General features: G+C 54.9%; 1 protein-coding gene across 1 annotated transcript; it reads right to left on the bottom strand.

The window, feature by feature from the left end:
- Positions 1–204: 204 nt before the first annotated feature.
- Positions 205–17,039, bottom strand: SLC8B1 (solute carrier family 8 member B1). The gene is made up of 15 exons (XM_075060160.1): positions 15,765–17,039; positions 10,762–10,914; positions 10,360–10,412; positions 9,616–9,672; positions 8,486–8,592; positions 7,731–7,898; positions 7,438–7,545; positions 7,263–7,325; positions 6,726–6,856; positions 5,703–5,844; positions 4,681–4,802; positions 4,124–4,277; positions 3,117–3,197; positions 1,677–1,741; positions 205–1,158 (listed from the first exon to the last, which is right to left on the bottom strand). Exons 1-15 carry the CDS (start codon positions 15,954–15,956, stop codon positions 961–963), a joined length of 1,794 nt encoding a protein of 597 aa, XP_074916261.1. The 5' UTR covers positions 15,957–17,039; the 3' UTR covers positions 205–960.
- Positions 17,040–17,818: the final 779 nt, after the last annotated feature.

Raw genomic sequence — 17,818 nt, 5'->3', positions numbered from 1 at the left:
CCATGGCTGGACAGAAATGCTGTAATAGCGCCTGTGAGCCCAGTCATGGACCACGACCGCACTACGCAGAAACCACTGAATGTTTTATTTTGTAACCCTTCCATAAAGCATCTGAGCCTAACCTAGGTTTCCACAGGCTGAAAGGGTACGTATCAAAGCCACTGGAACACTGAGAAGTCTTTCACAGTTGCACTGAAACAGTCATTTCACAGAATCGCTTTATTGTGTCATGAATAACGATCACTTGTCCTATAGGGGGAAGGGTAACCCCCCCCACCCCTTCCGTGCAGCTGCAAAATGCCACTTACGGCAGCAGGGATTTAAACTGATCCCCACTTAAAATGTAATGCAAAGCCTTCCTCTGAAAACCAGTCTTTAACAAACCAGCCCCTATTCTAAATCTAAATAATGCCTTTCCTTACAAAAATCAATTGGAAGTCAATACTGGCAGTGGAGTCCCAGGGACGAAGTCCAGGCAGCCCTGGGTTGAGCTCTCATTTGGCTGGGTAGCCCCTGGGCTAGAGGATGTCTAAACCGAGCAGCAATGTAATCTCAACTCCTGATGCTCCAGTTTCCTTTCCTGGGGTGGCAGGGTCACGGGAACCTTAGCGTACAGGATCCAAAGCACGTGCCCTCCAGGTGGGACGTTCCAATGATCGTCATGCCTTCAGCGTAGAGAAATGAATACGTTTCCAGAGCTGAGCTCGCCAGGAAGGGAGCTCCGTGTCCCTCACCTGCCGGTGGCGTGTCCTTCAGTGAGTCACTGGAAATAGAACTGGCCCAGCCAGCGAATGTGGAAAGTCTCGTGCCAGTGGCTCGCCTGCATCTGGCCTGTCCCACCGTCGCCTCTTGTCCCTTCACCATCAGCAGGTTGGTCCAAGCCCTGCAGGCTCGTCAACCCGCTCCCACCATTCTCGCCAGAGGTGCTAAGAGACAAGATGGTGTCCGGCGGCGATGCCGTCAGGGGGCAGGGAGTTGAATCACCTTGAACTCCGTCAGCAAAGCTACCGTGAGGAAAGCCAGGTAGTAGAGGAGGAGGCAGACTCCATACCCTCGGCCCAGCTGGAAGCACTGAGCCGGCACTGATATGAAGGAAAACACCAGGCTCAGTCCCAGTGCTCCAGCTAGAATCCAGACCAGAAGACCATCCAGCTCCAGCTGAGAAGGGAAAGGTGAGAGTTAATTCTTGGTGCCACGTGGTTACTTCAGGAGTCAGTACCTCAATACAGTGCATCAGCACTCTGGGTTTCTATACCACCAGCCAACCTTGTACAGCTAGGAGCCACCTGCCAGAAATAGATTCCCTTCTGAGACTCCAAGAACAGGGGTTCCTGAAGTAAATCCTAAAAGGGCTAGGATAATCCTTGTCTCCAATGAGGGGCCCACCACTCTATCTGACTCTAGATGTGGAAATGGTCTCTCCCTCCTCTCTCAGCTGTGTCTTCACCCACAGCTCCCACCGTAAAGTAGTGGGTGTTCATCCCCAGCGTACAACTACACAGGGCAAAAATTCAAAGCGACCATTTACCAGCACAGAAGTGGAAGCTGTAACATGGACATTGGTTGTTTTAAGCCAGTGCATCACCTAACCCTGCTCAGAGCAGATGAGTAAAAGCAAGACAAGCCAACTCCCCAGCGCACAAGAGGAGCATGAAGTCAGTGAGAGACAGCCCTACCTTTACCACCAGCTGGCCGCTTGTCATCTGCAGCAAACAGCCCAGTCCCACTCCCACCAGCATATCTGTGGCCAGGCTCAGGGAAAAAAAAACCCTGCAGGAAATGGAACTAGCCACTAGGGGGCAAAAGTGGGCCAACAAACAGCTGGATTGTCTGGTGAGACATGGGCTTGACCAGTCTAACCTGGCGAAGGAGGGAAGGAAGAGACAGCTGAGACCTGTCCGCCCTGATTCCCTGGAGAAAGGGCTTGTTTCTCCACAAAGTCCTACAATCCAGGGCCTGCAAATGGCTCAGAGACCTGGCTACAGGCTGGCTGCACCCCAGCTCTCAGCTGCTACCATGATGGTGGACCCTACAACTACCTGAGAGATCAACTGAGCAAGAGTAAAAAAGGCACCTCTAGTGCTGGGTCCAGATGGCTCCTCCTGGGGTGCACACGTTCCTCCCCTGGGCAAATGGGCCTGGTTTTCCTTTCCTAGCCAGACTCCCTGATTTGCAGGTGCTGAATGTGTATCTTTCAGCACAGCCGGGGGGAACCTAGGGCCTTGATGCCAGGAACTCCTGGGGTTTAATCCTGCCCCTGGCACTAATTTGCCATGTGGCTTGGCCCAAGCCACAATCTCTTTTCTCCCCTCTTTCCCCCCCCCCTCCACCCCCATTTTGCTATTTGTGCAGTATATAGCCCCTATTGCCTACCAGCCCTGGAGCCTACGAGGGTTAACAGTCTGCATGCCACACTGAAAACCCGAAGTTCTAAGTCCAACTTAATCTGTGATTTACGATTGGCTCGGCTTGTGACTATGTTGGGGAGGGATGGTGGGTGGGTCACTGCACTAAAAATCAAAGCTAAGCCCATGCTAACACAAGGCAGAGTCCATGTAAGTTTCCTTGGCACAGCTCTGCCAGAGTACCTCAATCATACATCCCGAAGGCTCCTTCCTAACCTAGGCGTCACTCTGGAAACAGAGAGCTCGTGCATCCAGCCACCCTACCCACAATCACACCTCCTGTGAGGGGTCCTAGACCAAATGCAGTTGCATGGGACTTCTGTACCTGTCAGCATGCAGAGCTACACACTCCTAAGAGACGAGTGTGGGGTCTGCACCAGTCTCTGATCCTGACCCCTGTAGCTACACAGCTAGATGGAAAAAACAGGGAGTTGTGCCCAGGGATTTTCCTCTGCACATGTTTACAAGTTTAATAACACCTAGCTTTTATCAGCTCTCAAAGCGCTTTGCAAAGGAGATCAGTATTGTTACCCTTGTTTTACAGATGGGGGGAAATAGAGGCATGGAGACTTGCCCAAAGTCACCCAGCAAGTCAGTGACAGAGCTGTGAACAGAACCTGGGATTCCTGTGGCCTGGTCCAGAGCTCTATCCACTAGACCATGCTGCCCGATTTAGCAATTGCCCAAATGAGTTCAAGCTTGAAAGGATACTGAAGATGATGCCCCCAAAGCAAGCAGCGAAGGCCATGCGGGGGTATCCATGCCGTGCCATGGTAAGGTCTGAGAAAGTGTCTGCAAAGGAAGAACAACGAACATCGTCTGCATGCGCCAGTGTTGCAGACAGCAACTTCTAAGCTCATGAGACCCAGCACGAGGAAGGCTCAGTCTCTAGAGGTGGGCTTCTTTTGAGGTGTCCCTAAGAAGGATTTGGATGCTGCATGAATGCTTTTGCGGTTGAGGACTGGCTCACTCCTCAGCCATGCAGTCCCAGCCATGCTTTCCAGAGGACGGTGTGTATCCAAAGGTGCACTGGAAAAGTCCTGGGGGAGATGCAGCCCTCACCTCCTGGTTTAGATGCAGGTTGCACCAGAAAACCATGACTCTCATGCATGAGTTGGCACAGCCCGCTGGGAATGGAGCCCTGGCACCTCCGTGGAGACAAGCAGAGGACACAGGCTAACAGCTCCTAAGTGGTCTGTAGCACTGGAAGCTGCTTCCCTGCCGTAACCGCCTGCTGGAAATGCCACCACATAGCTACTACCATCAAGAGCAGTGAGATCAATACAGTGGCAAAATCTTGGATTTCCCAATACATGGCAGCCTTTGTGCCTTGCAGCATATGTGCTACGGGCAATCAGTGGCAGGACTGAAGGGGACATCCTCTATTAAGGATGCCACATGTACAAAAGAGCTGGCGGCTGCTCTTGGTGTAACGGTGGCAATGGAAGCCACAAAGATACTGCCACTGGGAGGCGTGAATTCCAAGCTTAACCCACCACGTTGTCCTGCTGGAGAACAGAGGGGCACGCGTCCTCCACCCACAACAGCTGCTAAGGTCACTGTGCCAGGGTTTGGACACAGCTGACTACATGCTGGACCCAGACTAAAGTCCCTGCTGCTTGGCCTGCCCCTGGCTCCAGAGCCAGCAAATGCTGCCCAGGACCAGCCAGCCTGCACTGGGAAATCCTCCTCTCTGCCGCGCGCATGGATCCGCTCACCGCCGATGCTGTTCCCCCAGGCCAGCAGCGTCAGGCCCAGCACGGTGTTGCTCAGCTGGAAGACCACGCCTAAAGTCCGCAGGACGTTGACCACTTCTGTGGCGACTGCATTAATCCACAGGGCGCTGGCCAAGAAACCCAGGAAGGCAAACACCTGCCAGGAGAGAGAGAGCGAGCGCAGGGCCACACTGAGATCAGTGCCTCCAGGCTCTGTGGAAGAGCCTCTAGGGCAGCTCTGTAATGTCCTCCTCACCCCAGCGCTGGGGCATAGCCTGGCTCCCTCCCTCTCTCTCTCTCAAGGGACAGTTCACCAGCTAGCATTGCCTCACAGTGAGGCTGGGGTCCCTTTCCTGCCTGCTTTCTCCACAGGCAGCCAGAAAATGAGCCAGGCCTGTGGCTCTTCCCAGACATGGGCTGGGTGGAAGAGGAGCAGATGGGCTGGGGTGGGGTCCTCGTGGCCACAGAGCTGAAGGGTTGGGAGGGGCGGTGTCCCCCTTGGCCACAGAGCTGACGGGCAGGGAGGGGCGGATGGAGGCTGTGATGCCAGGAGTCCTTACACAGTGATACTTGGGTGGCTCCTCATTCTTTGTAGTGCAGAAGACAATAGCAGCCAGGAAAGCACCAATCAGGATTCCCAGGCCCCAGACTGGGAAGACCCCCTGGATTTTATATAGCCCATCTGCAGGGGAGTGGGGAGGGAGAGAGAAAGCCATGATGAGGATCAGCACGTCCAGGTGCTGGGAAAACCTGACGCCCAACTGGGCAAGGTGGGCACCAACTGCCTCTCAGACCATGGAGGGACCCACCAGGGACCCATGGAAGAAAGCAGGGCCTCGGTCCTCAGCTGAGCTCAAGGATGTGTTGCCAGGGGGCTCCAAGCCCCCAAACCTGTGGCTGGTCAGGATCCTTCATACAAGTTAAATTGGCCTAAGAGCTTGTTCTGGCCCCCAAGAGGCAGTTCTGCTGGTGAGGACTCCCGGAGTACAATGCACTCCGCACTCACCCCACCTCTTCCTCCAACACCACCTGCATGGGTGGGATGATCAGAGCAGCTGCAGCAATGCCAAATATACCAGCTGTACAGCAGCTGAGGATTTCCCCCCAGCACTGAAATGCAGCCACGTTTGGGTGCGGGGGCGGGGGAGGAACAGTGCTGATAGAAACAGTGCACAACTATACCGGGTTAGGGACATCTTGGGCTAAAACCCCTCGTCTTGATTTTTTTTTTTTTTCCTACCCCGGAAAAGCAAACAAGGCCTCTGCTCTCCTGGCAGCTTCCAGCACAGTGCTCAGTTCCTCTAGCTCACCGCCGAGAACGGCCGAGCGGCGCCCAGCAGAAGCTGGGACTCGAGAGGGAAGTGAGCCCCGTGACCTGAGGATCAGTTAAGCAATGCCTCGACTTCCTGAGCGATCGCTCCAGCGGCCTTGGCCCCAGACACATGGTGCAGCTGCTGCGCTTGCTCCCTTCAATTCCAGCTGCAAAGCCGGGTGAGCTGTATCGCCTAGGGCCATGGAATGCCCGCACGTGGGACCAGGGCTCTGCCAAGGGGGTACTGCTGGGAGCACACCAGGTTCTTACAGGCACCAGATTTCAGCGTGAGGATGCAGACCAAAGGGCTGGTGATCAGGTGCAGGCAGTTGAGCGGTCTTTTCCAGTTGTGGTCCTCCTGATCGGGATCCACCACAGGCACCGTGAGCAGCATCACGAACTCCACTGGCATCTGGGAAGAGACCGCCCCCAAGGAGGCAGCTTACATGAGGTTGAACTTGCAGGTGGGCTTTGGAGAGAGCAGCCTCACAGAACTCCTTCTCTCCAAAGCCAGAAGTTTGAGGGGAGAGCTCTCATGTGGCCCCCAGCAGATCCCCACAGAAACACCGGCCAACCTTTTCAAAGGCCGATTCGTGCCAGCCTGGTGCTGGCCTGTTCTCAGTGGGGGGGAAAGGGCTCCCTTTTTGAAACAGGCCATTTATGGAGGTGCCCAACCGTGGATTTGGGCTTTAGGTACCCGTTTCACTGTTTGGGCTGCGACTTCTGCGCTTGGCCTTCCCCTGCCTGGAGAGTTCTCTCAGCTAAGAGGAGTTTGAAGAGCTCAGTGCAGTCCTGGGGGACCCAGCCAGACTCCTGTGAGTGACCCGGACACTTCGCCAGTGGATGTGGGGTGAGGCCTTAGAAAGCGACTGGTGAAGTGGGAGCCAGGAGCCTTCACTTCTATCCCCAGTTCACATCCAGGCCAGCTCTGAGAGATTTGCCTACTGGACCAGCAACCCTACGTTCATGTCCAGCAGATACAGGGCAAGTTGCTCCGGGGATGCATCGTAGCAGGCTCCTGACAGCTCAGCCAGATTGCTCAAGTGTCCAGCCTTCATGAGCTGCACTCTGAGAGGCTGGTCCCCTCCCTGTGCTGAAGGGTGACCTACGATGATTCTCTACCCCCGTTGGGAGTGGGCTGGCAGAACGAGAGAGGGGACCCGTCTATGTCAGCAGCAAGGATGTCCTGTTTCCTTGGGTGTCTCATGTCTACAGCATGCCCCAGACTGCACCCCAAGCCTAGCTTCCCGCCCCATGCGCTAGAGGAGTCACAAGGGGCTGTGACCAAGGCACCTTGAAAACCTTGAGGAATCTCCAGTAGCAGGATTTCCTCCTCCACTTCCTGCGATCCAGAGGGTTCATGGAGTTGGTCAGGATCTGTAGAGTCGTCCCCTCGGAGGGGAGCAGGGGCCGGTATTCCTCCTCTGCAAGAGAGGCGCAAAGGCTGAGCTGGGCTGGGTTTCTTAAGCTTCACAGACTACAAGGACCTTGCTGGACTCTACATCCCTGGGAGGCTCTTTTTTTGTCCAAAATTTGCCAAGGAGATTGGTGCATGATCAGCCCCTTTTTGGGAACATGGGTGTAGGTGTTCATTCCTCAGCCCAGCTCTGGCCTGGGACAGCTCTGTCCTAACGCAAGGAAAATCCATTCTCCCTGTTCACCAAGCCCCAGGCTTCTCACTGACTGAGCACAAGCATGACTGACCGGGGAGCTACAGAAGTAGCACAGATGCTCACGGCCCACTCAGCCTACTCATGATGATGGAGGTGGACAATGCTGAGCATGTCCCGGTTGGCCCCTGCAGCCCTACCTGGCCAGGAAAAGACCTACCGTACTCCTCGCTGTGAACACTGGAGGAAAGGGAATCCTCATCTTTTGGGTCAGACGCATGATCTGGAGGAGATGAGAGAAGGGGGAGGTGGGTATGTTGACGGAGCTCAAGAGCGTGAGTGGTTTGTGGGGACCCAAGAGGCCTGATGGGTCCCCTGCATGGCAGCTCTCTTACCTGGCTGGCCAGAGCCGGCAGGGGACAACCCTTCCCCACGCTGCCTCTTGTGAATCCAAGTGCAGATCACGACTGTCAGAACGTAGAAGATGTACAGCCCAAGGTAGCCTGGCCAGAGAGGGGGAAATAGCTTCACTCTCAGCCTCTCCCGTCTGTGCCGCCCCCCTCAGCCACAGGATCTCACCCTCCGCCAGCTGCCCCTTTGCATCCCTCAAAAGCGCTCCCTCAGGTGGTGATTGTTGCCACTGGCTCCCTGCCCCCCCAGATCTGCCGGCTGCAGGCCAGTGACTTACTCAGCGCCCCCGCCAGAGTGATCCTCCGGAAGTACAGCATCGTGAAGGTCAGGAACACGGCCACCATGTAGAAGATGGCATCCCTGAGGAACGGCCTCGAGGCCACTGTGAAGGGCTTGAGCAGGGCGATCCCACCGGCCACCACCGTGGTCACAAACACGCCTGCGCCTGTGAATGCAAATGGGGCCAAGTCAGCGCAGCTGGCAGGAAGCCCCCTCTCCCCAGCTCTCTGGCACTGAGCCGCTGGCAACCTCCTGCTGCCCTGGCAACTCTGCGGGTGGGCAGCTGGCGAATGGAACACACCTGGCATCAAGCCCAGGGCAGAGGGACTGGGTTGCAAAGCCACCGCCAAGTTCCTGCTACCTCAGGGGACCAGACCCCTCAGAGCAAGGCGCTGACGGGCACTCTGACCCTACAGCACCTCCTGCTGGTCACGCCCTGCATCAGCACCAATGATTATCTCAGAGGAAGCCACCCCATCTACTGGAGAGTGGGGCTGAGGGGACAGAAGTCAGGACACCATCCCCACCACATAAGGATAGTCTATGCCAAGATGCTGGGGGTGAGGGAGAGTTGGTTAGCAAGGCACTGTAGCGCGGGCTGGTGGTATGAAACCATTGGGCCTGGAACGGATCCAGGGAAAACACTCCCCAGGAAGGAAGCTGAGCCATGGGCAGTGGAGAGAGGAGAGGGACTGACGAGCTGTGGCTGGGCCCCCTGGGGGTCCTTGGGGAGGGGGAGGTGCCATTCCATACCAAAGAGAGCGCCGATAGCCAGCCCGGCAGTCCGGGGGTCGGAGAACGCCACCACAGCACTGAAGACATCGGGCGCGCCATTCCCAAAGGCCAGGAAGGTGACGCCATGGAGAGGAGAACGTCAAGGAAGGGCTGATACGTCAGTCTCTAATCTATTCCCCTCCCTCGCTCCCAACATGTGCAGACAAGCCAGCCCCGGGCCCACAGGAGCGCCGCTGCCTGCTCCAGCAATCCGGGCCCTTCCAGAGGAATTCCCACTGGGGGAGCACAGCTGAGAGGTAGTCTGATCTAGTATGCAGCACGTTGGACTGGGAATCGGGAGCTCCAGGTTGCACTCCCCACGCTGTCACTCGCCTACTGGGTGACTTCTGTGCCTCAGTTAACCCTTCTGTAAAATGGGGTAATGCTGTGGCCCCCCGTTGGGAAATGTGTCTCTGCGTGGAAGCTAGTGCAGGGGACCGGAGAGTGACACTGCCACAGCGATCAGAGCCGCATGGCCCCCGGCCTGGCTCTGCAACAGTGCATGAGAGTCTGGAAAGCGCCGACCTCGCTCTGCCTGCACTGAAGTCCAGGGCAAAACTCCCCCTGGCTTCACCAGGAGCAGTTAGTCAGACCAACACTGAGGGCTTTTGCAAATCCCCTGCCCCCTTACGCTATCTTGGCGGTAGACCTCTGAACTCTTTGCAAAAGAGGGTGAATAGCAGCCAAGACCCCATTGCACCTGGACTCACGGAGGCCACCCTCTTTTCCTACCCCACTCTTACATACCAGCTCTTGGCTCAGAGGTTTGTCCTGCAGCTAGTAGCTGGCTAGCCCAGGGAATGAAGGTTAATGTTCTAATGGGCTCCCCGCAAGCCATCATTTCCACGGCTTGGAAAACGTATCAAATAGGACTTGGCTTTGGCCAGGTAGCCCCTGGCCCAAATGCCCCCCTCGCCCATAACTCAGCAGTGCCAGGGCTGGGCTCTCGCTCAGTCTGTTCTCGGGACATTTCACTTCCTCAGGCGCTTCCTCCACAGTGGTGGTGGTGCTCTGTGTCTGAAGCTGGCCCTCACTGGCTTCCCCAGCCCGCAGAAAGATCAGTTCTCTCAGCCTCCGTGCCCTGGAAGATGGGTGAGCAGAAGGATACTGCTACGTTGTGGGCCAGTCTAAGATTGGTGGAGATTGCAGATAAGTTGGGGCAGAAGCTGGAGAGAGAGAGAGAGAAGACAAAAGCAGGTACAATCAAACGATTCACAAGTCCTGGAGTCGGTGCGGGGACAATCCAGTCTGCGTTTTAGCAGCGAGTAAATGCCAAGGCTTGGGCCAGGCAGGGGCTGGTGACCCAGTGAGGTGTAGACAAGGTGCTGTGGAAAGCTCCTGCACCCCACTGCATGGACTCCCCCCCACCCCAACTCCGCTACTCCAGTCCCACCCTCCCTCCACACCCAGCTTTGTCGATGCCCCCCACTCCTAATCTGCAGCCCCCCTGCATTTTAAGCGCAAACCAACAGCCATGAGGGTCCTCCACAGAGCCTGTCAACCTCATTCGGTTTGTGACTTCTTAGATTAGGAGCCCCCGTCTCTGTAGGGGACTCCTGAGAGAGGAGTCGGACGCTGCCAACAGAGCACGGATCTGCCATCCCTCTCTCATCACAAAGGGGGCCGTGCCTGGGGAATGAGGGTTTGAGGCAGCTCTGGCCATTATGGCATCCAGGGCAGTAGTTGCAGGGAGTGTAACCACCCTACTGGCCACTAGAACGGGTCAGTTTCTAGCCCTGCTCGGGCCTTAACCTTGGCTAGACAGAGAAGTGAAGCTGTCCTGGCCGGGGGGTTCTCTGCCAGCAGCACCCTGCTGCCTCTCGGGGGAGGAACTGGGCCCAGCAGCTACTCACAACTTTTCAGCTGTCACTCCCAGGATGAGAAACAGATACAGCAGCCAGAGCGCCTGCAATAAGCCAACAGCGAATTAGCAAAGGCCGGGACAGGGGCAAAGATGAAACCGGGGGGGCTTCTTGGTAAATTCCACCCCCCCACAAAAAAAAACAGCAGGAGAAAAAGGGGACAGGGAGAAGCAGCTAATGTTTGGCACTTAGCTGGACCCAGCCCCCAGCACTTTCAGAGCCTCTCCCTGCTCACCCCTGGGTGTCGATAGGGCGAGGGGCCAGGTCACACCATGGTGCGTAATGCCCTGTCTGTAACACTGGCCAGTGGGTGAGTCACTTCCTCCTCCAGCCCTCCTTTCACAACCTTCCCTCAGTCCCTCCCTGCAGGGCCTCCCCGTGGATGATCCTTACATATAGGGTCACCACCAGCGGCAGCAGCCCTGAGGGGAAGACGCAGAAGACGCCATTCAGGTAGTTGAGGAAGCCGCTGTCCATTTGGCAGTCCGGGGTGGTCTGGATGAAGTGGCACCACTTGGAGCTGTTCTGGGTCCGCACTTCCCAGCACTGCCAACAGAGGAGGAGTCACAAGTCAAGTGCCAGCAACACGCCCTGGAAAGCCAGAGTGTAGCTGAGGCCTACCCGGAAAAGCCTCGGACGCTTGGGCACTCTGAGCTGGTAGGTAAATGGCTGCAGGATGGTGTTTGTTGCCCTTATTACCCTCATTAAGAGGCAGTATGGTCTAGTGGGTAGAGCACTGGCTTGTGGCTCAGGAGACCTGGGTTCTATTCCTGGCTCTGACTCTAACCTGCTAGGTGACTTTGGGCAAGTCACTGCCTCTTTCTGGGCCTCATTATCCCCATTTTACAGGTGGGGAAAATAGTGGCTTCACTGGTCAAGTGCTTTGATTTCTAGGGCTGAAAAGTGCTCTTAAAGTACTTGCTTGTGTCACTTGCATGACAGTAGGCACCAAGCACCTGTGAGAGGCACACTCTGCCCTGAGGAGCACACAAATCTAAACTGCCAAGACAATGAGGGAAAGGAAACTGAGGCACGGAGAGGGAGGCATGCTTTGCCCAAGGTCACCCAGCAGCACAGTGACAGAGCTGGCAATGTTACAGGTGTCCATCACTGTGGTATCTGACAAGGGCCTCAGCGACACAGCTCAAAGTGGGACCTGGAATTCTCCAGCCACGCTGCATCCCGGAAGTGGCAACTGCGTCACTGTTGTGGAGACGAGGCTCCAGCATTTGTCTAATGCTGGCCAGAGCGTGTGGTGAAAACCCCTAATTAAAACCTTGCTGATGCCTGTGGAGCTGCACCTCTGTGGAGAATTACAGGTTCCCTTTTTGTCCGCTTTGGTTTGGCCTAGCTACAGCGAAGGCACAGCACATGAGAACACCTCACCGGCCGCAGGGCTCGAACCTGGGCCCTCTGAACCTTAACCCAAGAGCCTCTGCTGCTGGTATGATTTATTATTTGTATTGTGGTAGTGCCTAGGAGCTGTCCCAGTCATAGATCAGGACTCCCTTGCGCAAGGTGCTGTACAAACACAAGAAGGAAAGACAGTCCCTCGGGGAGGGGAGGGGACAGAGCACCACCCTGAGTGGGTGTTGGTCATATACACCAGAGAAAGGAACCAGGTCTGTAACTAGGCGAGGAGGGCAACTGAGCTGCAGTCAGGTTCCCTGATGTGGCGTTTCTCGGGCATACTGCTCCTGATGAGAATTTTTCACCCTCAGAGCCCTTCTCTGGATGGAGGAATTTCTTAAATTCTTCCAGCACTGGCTTCATGGGATCATTTTACACTCACGCTCGCTTGCTCTCTAAAGGACCGTTGTGCCAGCCAGAACACGAGTGTCACTGGGGCAAGCCCCAGGTAGAGGCCGGGGGTGCTCCCCCCTCTTTGCACATCAGGGGAGAGTGTGAGCAGGGGGAATGCTGGTGTGTGTTTGCCTAGCCTGGAGCATGCAATGCGCCATTGGGATATGATGGGCGACTGCGGGGAAGCCAGGACTTTGACATTGTGCCATGAGTGCAGCCTGCCTGGCTGCTGGGTTAGAAAGTCCTCAATGGACACACAATCACCCAGGCAGAGCTGTGTTTACAGCCTGAGAAATTCCAGCACAAAGATAAAGGTGACCAGGGGCGTTAACCTCCCAGCCTCATTATTCACCATTTAAATACAATGCCAGCATCGTTAATCATCTGATCCCATCTGAGAAACACCCAGCTACGGTGCCGGTTAGGCAGCCCCAGCACGGCCTGGCCTGACTGCATTCCCATACACGTGGAGAGCAGCCAGTCACTGCTGGGTTTGATTGCTGCAGTCCTGACAACTGAAGGCAGAAATGAAGCCACCTGGTTCAGTCAGAACGGGGCAGAAGTGAGTCACCATGGTGCCTGGGCCTGCACTGGCAGTCTGCTATGAAGGGTAACGCTTCGCTGTTACCTAGCTCCTCCCAGCAGTAGATCCCAAAGGTTAGGATCTTTATCCCCACTTTACAGATGGGAAAACTGACAGCTGGCCTCCCCTAGAAAATTAGATCAACCCAGCTACATTGCTTGGGGAAGGAGGGGGTTTACACCCCTGAGTGATGCAGTTACACTGACCCTAACCCTCTTTCATTGACCTAGCTACCACCTCCAGGGGAGGTGGATTAACTCCAGGGACTGGAGCACCCCTCCCTCCTGGGCAGGGAATATCTACACAGCTGTGCTGGAGCGTTTCAGATGTACACAAGCCTTGAGGCACAGAGAGGGGAACTGACTGAAGGTCACCCAGCAGGTCAGAGCCAGGAACAGAACCCAGGTCTTCCGCCTCCCAGCCCTCTATCCACTCGGCCACCTTGCAGCGAGGTCAACCCTGCTGGGCTTTGAACCCCCAGTTTCATCCTTTCAAACCTTACATTTGGCCCTGTAAGCCATCCTCTGTGGCTTGACAGAGCTGCTTATAGAGAAGCTTGGTATCTTTGGTATGAAAATGTCAGTGCAGGGGGAAGTCGGGAAGACTAAAGAAAGTACACACCGGGTCCAGTCCGCCTCAGGCCTAGCACCAGAAAGGAAGAACTGCACTGATTTGTTTTCAGCCGCTGAGTTAGGCTGCTCTGTGGAGGGAAGGCTGCCGTCAGTCAGTCCTGAGCTAGTGCTAGATGCTAATGACCTGAACCACATGGGATAGCCCAAGCTAACTGTCAGAAGAGATCAAGCTCCTAGGAATTCCCATAAGTCTGTGGATGCTGCTGGCATCCTTTCCAAGTCCTTCCTCCTCAGAGAGGCCAGGATGAATGCACAGCTCGCTCTCTCTCTTGCTCGGCTCTGCAAGGACAGGTTCTGCTGGGGATCTTCAAAAACCAGCTGGAGGCATCAGCCGTAAGGCGCTGGATGGGTTTCCAGCCACGTGCTGGGCCAGAAAGGCCAAGAGTTTGCAGAGCACCATCCTGCAACAGCCCAGCTTTAAAAGGGGCAGCCGTCTTGCAAATCCGGAGAGCTAGACTTGGATCTGTGCGTTCCAGTGACATAAAGCATCTGTCTCGGGCCTGACCCTGCCTTGGGATAGGAAATTTTAATCCCATCAGTCTGATTACAGTCTTCCTTCCATGTTACCTCCCTAGAGCTTACCCCAGTGGATGTTCTAGGAACCCTCAGCTATAGAAGCTAATGCTCCATACCCTCCAAAAGCAGCATGTAATCCCACCCTTTACAACTGCTTTTTATTACGTGCTAAAGGGCCCCGCTTCTTCTCTCACGCTCATAGGGCTTTAGCAATTTCAGAGGATTCACTCATGATTTATACCAGTAGCTGAGAGTGAAGAATCATGGGGGTTAGAGTTGATACTGTCCAATAGCAGGCAAGGCTCAGAGCCAAGATTAGAATACAGCTCTTTAGGCTCCACAGCTAACATCTAACTCATGTCCTCCATACATGGCACATGCCCCATGTCCTGCATCTACACAGTATCTCACTCACTGGGTCACAGCTCCTCCCACAGTGTCTTAACTGTATAAAAAGTTATAAGAACCATAAAATGTTGATGTTATGGGGTTCACTTATTTCTTTCAAGCTGGCTGACTCTTTAAAGCGGCCTGGCTCAAATGAACTCAGATTTGGACGATTAATGCTACCCTGGGTCCCACGCGAGCCAGCAATTTTCAAGACCATCCAAGTATGCATGTGGATTTTAGCACATTTGGAAAAATCATGTGCTTAGCAGAAAGCTAGTCTTAACACACACACCACCCGTCCGATAAGGAAGGAACAGGTCACTTCCGCTTAGCACCAGTTTCAGAGCAACTTCCTGACAAAAAACACATGGAAAGACTGTGGCAAAAGTCCCTGGCCTGCCAAACCAGCATAAAAAAAATACAGGATCAGCAAATTTCTGCAGCTGCTAGCCTTGGAGTAGTGGGGCGTGGGGGAGAACATCCAGCCAAGGGAGGGGCTGGACTACCTCCACCAGCACCAGCCAGGAATTCATATTTGTATGTAATTCAGGGAGATGTTGTCCCACGACCAGGTCAATGATGGCTAACACCAGAGCATTAATGTGCGGTTGGGAAGCAGTTGCATTGCTTCCCAGCAGCCTGTCTCAATCATTTCCTCTCGTTAATGCTCTACTCAATGGCATAATATTACACCGCACTCTAACAAATCGGTAAATGGAACGTCTGCTTGGCAGGCTGCTCCCTGGGTCTGACATCGACCTGGTGACTCAGCGGGGGCCTGTGACCAAAGCAAGCAGGACAGGTCGATATGTTAATGAGCTTTGACCAGAGGCCGCTATTTCTTCCCTCCAGGCATCTCTATAGAGGGACTGTGGGCAGATGCAGGTAGCTCACCCTTCCTATCCTATCGCTCATTTATTTACAAGCATGAACACTGACGTCACTTCTCTTACTAATACAGGTGTGACCCGTGCAGTGCCCAGTCAGGATCCTGTCGGCTCGCTTGCCCATGGCAGCTTGTGGGTAGGTGGAGGCACAATTGCCATCCCCCAGTTTTGTCTTGGAACCGCAAATGCTGCACTCACGTCCAGCTAATCTCTCATGGTCTTGGCAAACCAAGTGCAGCATGGCTGCTGCTCCAGGATAATACCAGCTCTTCGCTGGTGCTTTCCACCCGTACATCTCAGAGCACTGTACAAATAGCTCATGTTGTAGAGCCCCAGTGAAGACCTGTAACAGTTCCACCCCTATTCTCTGCTGAGGCAATTCCCTCCTCTGGAGGAGCCACATTAGGTACCACAGGGAGGGATGTATTAGCCATGCACTAGAAGTTATTCTCAGCTAATGCCAATGTAGCGCTGCTGATTTACACCAGCAGAGAATCTAGCCCCAGATCTTTAACATCCTGAGGAAGTTTTCTAGGGCTCCGTCAATCTGAACTGTCCCTGTACCTAAAGATCTCAGATACTTACATCTGCAGGGCTGCCCTGGTGCTGGGCATACCGGATGCCATCAGACTTGCTCCCGATTTCCAGCCGGGGGGGCATTTGGCTCCCAACACCCCGAGATCCAGCGTTGACTCCCGAAGTACTAGCCCCGCAGCTCAGCATCCAAAGCACCCCCAGAATGCAGGAAGCCTTCTGGCTCACAGGCCCCAGGGCCATCCCAATGCAGTGTCTGGGCTCTCACCCTAAAGCCAGGCCCTTGGCTTATGGCACCTCAGCTTCTCTTCCTGGATCAGTCGCCTCCAACATCTGTTTCTTTGGGGGTCTAGGATGTTTGGTCAGTTTTGCAATTTCAGCCGTTGATGGAAATAGAGAAGTAACCCAGCGGCTAATGAATGTTTTTTTTATCCTTGCAATGCCTGGGATTCCTTTACACGCCGCTTCCCTTGCGGAGAGAAGAAGACACTAAAGTAGGCAGAGCTCCTTAACTCCACTCTCAGCATCCACGCAGGAGCCAAAGATGAACAAATACAAGGAAGTTTTTTTTAAAAAAAAAAATACTACAGCGAAAATAGAATAGGCACAATGTCCTCACCATCAGCCCAACACTGTCCTGGCCGCAGCATGGCACGGAATGTGCCTGGCTCCTGTCTGACCAGCCCCAGGATCCTTCAAAGCCCCCGGCCCATTCTGCAGGCACAAAGGCCTGGGCCCTCCTGCAGGTTGTGGCTGGGGTAGGGGAGTCACAGCTTGGCTTCCCTGCACTGCCCCTTCTCAGCTGAAGTTGTGCAGCACAGGGGAGGGGTGACCGGGCCGGGGGTTTATATCCAGGCTGCAGGACGCCCCAGGGAGGCGAAGGGTTGCAAAGGAAAATCTGGTCCCTCCAGCTTGAAAGGTGTCACCGAAGCCTGTGGACTTTTCTTCCTTCCCGGGGCTTGCAAAACGCCAGCCTCAGCACGCCGGGGAGCAAACAAGGCTGCGAGGGGGCCCGGCGGGTCTTTCAACCGTGACCCCAGGCGCCCGCGCTGCGGGATAAAACTTGGACATTGCAAAAGCTGAACCGGGCCACCCCTGAGCTCACCGGCTTTGGACCCTGAGCCGCGGCGCCGGGGCAGCTCGGCCGCCTTTAATCCACGCCATAAACTTTCCAAATACGAACCCCCGGGCCGGGGCCGGGGCCGGGGCCGGAGCGAGCCTCCCTCCCCGCAGCCAGATCCGGGCTGAAGTGCAACGCTCGCCCGCTGGCTTCCTGCACGGGGCCGGGCTAACGCGTGTCCGGGCTGGCGAGTCCCACGGAGCAGCCAGGCAGCCGCTCCCCTCCGCCTCTTCCCTCTCACACACGGCCAGGGCCAGCCTTTCTTAAAGGGCTAGGCTCCTTTTTCCTCTCGCTCCCCCTCCCCGCTGCCCCCCACCCCCACCTCCACAGATCTCCGCACAAACTTTGAACAGAAATGGTTGGGGAGGGGTCATGCCTCTGGAGGTTTAATAACTTTTCGCTTTAAGCCTCCCCCTACTCCTCTAACAATAATCACCTTAGCCATCTCAGCCTGCTTTACGAAGGTGGGTCAATAGCAACATCCTCCTCCTTCTCAGGGGGAAACTGAGGCACAGAGCGGGGAACTGATGACAGCAGGTAGGCAGCCAGTGACAGAGCCAGGGATGGCATGGGAGCTGACTGGAGATGGACGGGGAACGGTTTCCCCATTCAGTTACGTTTTTGAGATTTTGGACGTTTTTCCCATCCCAACGTTTGACGAAATATCTAAATTTTGAAGTATCAGAGGGGTAGCCATGTTAGTCTGGATCTGTGAAAAGCAGCAAAGAGTCCTGGGGCACCTTATAGACTAACAGACGTATTGGATCATAAACTTTCGCGGGTGAATACCCACTTCGTCAGACGCATGCTCCAATACGTCTGTCAGTCTATAAGGTGCCCCAGGACTCTTCCTCGCTTTTTACTAAATTTTGAAAATGTTCATAGACTGAAAATCCCTCCAAAAGTTGGTTCAGGTCACTCCAAACCTTTTGTTTTGATTTCAACCATTTTTGTTTGTTTATTTGTTTGAAAGTCCTATCATGTA

Source organism: Chelonoidis abingdonii, chromosome 22 (assembly GCF_003597395.2).
Source record: "Chelonoidis abingdonii isolate Lonesome George chromosome 22, CheloAbing_2.0, whole genome shotgun sequence".
Taxonomy (NCBI): Eukaryota; Metazoa; Chordata; order Testudines; family Testudinidae; genus Chelonoidis; species Chelonoidis abingdonii.
This window is presented reverse-complemented; position numbering and strand designations above follow the sequence as displayed.

Excerpts from the sequence above, each read along its gene's own strand:
- SLC8B1 (XM_075060160.1), bottom strand. The coding sequence starts at position 15,956 with ATGGCCCTGGGGCCTGTGAGCCAGAAGGCTTCCTGCATTCTGGGGGTG. Across the intron at positions 10,915-15,764 it reads ACCAGGGCAGCCCTGCAGAT|TGCTGGGAAGTGCGGACCCA; the intron begins GTAAGTATCTGA and ends CTCTGTTGGCAG. Across the intron at positions 1,742-3,116 it reads CTTTGGGGGCATCATCTTCA|ATATGCTGGTGGGAGTGGGA; the intron begins GTATCCTTTCAA and ends GCCTGGCCACAG.